Source organism: Pygoscelis adeliae, unplaced genomic scaffold (assembly GCF_000699105.1).
Source record: "Pygoscelis adeliae isolate BGI_AS28 unplaced genomic scaffold, ASM69910v1 Scaffold27, whole genome shotgun sequence".
In the NCBI taxonomy this organism is placed as follows: Eukaryota; Metazoa; Chordata; class Aves; order Sphenisciformes; family Spheniscidae; genus Pygoscelis; species Pygoscelis adeliae.
In genome coordinates, this window is record NW_008825410.1 from 2,671,982 (window position 1) to 2,674,835 (window position 2,854).

Sequence of the window (2,854 nt, forward strand, 5' to 3'; positions counted from 1 at the left end):
CGGGGGAGCAGCGGCGCGCTCACCTCTGGAGAGCCCTTGGGGAGCGCGGAGGAACGGGCGGTAAAATCCAGGCGTGCGGGCGTAGGCTCTGGCGAGCGAGGAGCGTTCCTAGCACCCCCCAGGGACGGTTTCTGAGGGGGATGTTGCACTGGCTTCTCCCTTCGCCCAGCTGGTTGGTACCGCGTGAAGCAGCGGTGCTTAGGTTTTGTAGAGGCAAAGGCCGTGCCCGGTACCGTTTCATCGGTGCAGCTTAAAAGGAGGCTCCCGCCTACGTATGAAACTCGTTGCTAAACGGAGGCTGATGCTTTTGGGGGACTGTTTAACAAATCGTCAACACGGTTTTGTTTCTGACTGCCTTCTTTCCAATTGCAGTATCTTCGTGCTTTGCTTTCGGAGGCAGGTTAGCAAGAATCTTAATCGTGTGCATCTTACTTTAGCCTCTGCTGCTTTTAAATGTGGCTCACAGTTACTCTATCTAAAAAAATAATCCGTTGTCCAAAAGCTGGCCTTTTCACGGAAAAGTTTAAGCAAAACATGTCTAAAGCCTCCCCTGTGTTTAGTTTTATGTAAATGGACATGGTCTTATTACTGTCTGAAGCAAAGTCAATGTTTATTTTTCTCTTTCTTCCTCAGAAATACCCGCCTTATATTTCATCAAGCATCCCTTTCCTTGGGCATGCAATTGCATTTGGAAAAAGTCCCGTTGAATTTTTGGAAAATGCTTATGACAAGGTACGTGTTCCTACATAACTGGCTGAGCATATGCTGAAATATTTTTGTGTATCTATCATCTGTTAAGTTCTCTATCTGTAGCCTGTTTAAAAGCAGTTCATCCTCATTTACCACCTCGAACATGGAATGGAGTGTGCAGAGTGGGCTCTGGTTTCTTCAGATCTCTTTATGTACGTTGTTGTTAGAGAAACAGTTTTTTCTGAGACATCTCTCGTGATTCAGATTTAAAAAAATATGTCTGTGTATTTGGGTAATGCTCATAGCTGAATCACAAGTTAATTAAAAAGCCGTTTTCATGACGTTATTTCTTGACTTAATTGGGGACTTTTAATCTCACTCTTTGACCCCCAATCTGTGACCGGGCTGGAATGCAGCCGACCACCTCTGTAGGCGATTTGGTGCATGTTAAGGCCCTCTCCAATATTAAAAGGGCTGGTGTATAAAACCTCAGTAGGTTTTATACTGTAACAGCCCAGAAGAAATGGACTAAGGCAGTAGAGCCTTAAATGAAATAAGGTTTATTGATCTGTTTCACGTTGTCTAAAACATAAGCTTAAATCTTAGCTTGGTTAGCTTAGAGAAAGCCGAATTTAGTATGTGAAGATCTGCTGGAGATGACCTTTAAACTTCAAAATCTTACTTGCTCTTAATTACCTATGCATAACTCCAAATCCAGATTTTTTTGAGACAGTGTTTGTAGATGACTGGAGGCTATATGTGCTCTCATCTCCCTCCTAGTTTTTGTAGTGTAATTGATCTTTTATTTACATTTTTTTTAAACTAAATGGTTTTAAAATGTGCAAGATCATGTGTGTTCGTTATAATGTTAGATATCACTAGTAAGTATATTGAGAACAGAATTTAAATGTGGTTTAAAATATTTATGTCTTTATTAAGTCTCTAGACACTTAGGAGATGAAGTGATGTATGGAAGCCTGCACATAGATATGGATTTAATGATTTGTGTTCTTATTTAAAATAAACTGTTTTTTTTTTTCTCTCTTAGTATGGACCTGTATTCAGTTTCACTATGGTTGGCAAGACGTTCACATACTTACTGGGTAGTGACGCTGCTGCTCTACTCTTCAATAGTAAAAATGAAGATTTGAATGCAGAGGATGTTTACTCTCGGTTAACTACACCAGTTTTTGGCAAGGGAGTTGCTTATGATGTCCCTAATATGGTATGTATTTTAAATATGAGTAGAAAAGTAGCATAATTTAAATTCTGAGTAGACAGCCCTGAGCTCGTGTCTCTGTATGATGGGGTTGTCTGTTCACGAGCAATTCTGGCAGCGAGGCATAGTGCAGTTGGTGAATTGTCTCAGCTGGATAATCAAGACTGAACATGGTTAGGTTGCTTTATTTATGACCTGGCCATTTGTCATTCTGGATGCTATTTTTTGTTTGTGAAACCATCTAATCCCACCATAGAGGAAAAACTAGTAAGTGAGTCTCTTTTTCCTTCCCTTACAGCATGCCACTGACTGCCGTTTACTTTCCCCTTACAAGCAACTTTAGGTCTTCCTTCTGAGAGAGCTTTAAGGGTGATAATTTTTCATTTATGCCACGCCAAATCTAGATACAGGAGTATTAATTTGACAATTTGCACTACAAGGTTTGTCTTGCTTGGACAAAAATCAGTCTGTATATGTTTGCAGAATACAGCCTGCGTGGGTCTGGAAGCACAGTGGCTGTGTCATGTGGCATTGTTTCCAAGCTTAGCATCGGCTGCTTTCTTGTTTGTGTGTGCTGTCTGTCATGTCAGACTCTTGAACTGCAGAAGCCACCTTTTCCATGGACAGACTTGCTCCACTGGGACTTTGTATTCATAGAATCATAGGATCATTAAGGCTGGAAAAGACCTCTAAGATCATCGAGTGCTTCACCACCCTCAGTGTAAAAAATTTCTTCCTTATCCCTACTCTAAATCTACCCTCTTTTAGTTTAAAACCATTACCCCTTGTTCTATCGCAATAGGCCCTGCTAAAAAGTCTGTCCCCATCTTTCTTACAAGTCCCCTTTAAGTATTGAAAGGCCACAATAAGGTCTCCCCGGAGCCTTCTCTTCTCTTCTCTAGGCTGAACAACCCCAACTCTCTCAGCCTTTCTTCATAGGAGAGG

At 41.3% G+C, this 2,854-nt stretch overlaps 2 protein-coding genes across 2 annotated transcripts in view; both read left to right on the forward strand.

Moving 5' to 3' along the window:
• The window catches only part of LRRD1 (leucine-rich repeats and death domain containing 1), a 7,398-nt gene extending 6,648 nt beyond the window's left edge, over nt 1-750 (forward strand). The window contains 1 exon segment of the mRNA XM_009330586.1: nt 634-750. Coding sequence (XP_009328861.1) covers nt 634-750 — 117 coding nt within the window.
• The window catches only part of LOC103922388 (lanosterol 14-alpha demethylase), an 11,255-nt gene continuing 9,037 nt past the window's right edge, over nt 637-2,854 (forward strand). The window contains exons 1-2 of the mRNA XM_009330526.1: nt 637-732; nt 1,739-1,915. Coding sequence (XP_009328801.1) covers nt 1,763-1,915 — 153 coding nt within the window. The 5' untranslated portion in view covers nt 637-732; nt 1,739-1,762. The remainder of the gene's footprint in view (nt 733-1,738; nt 1,916-2,854) is intronic.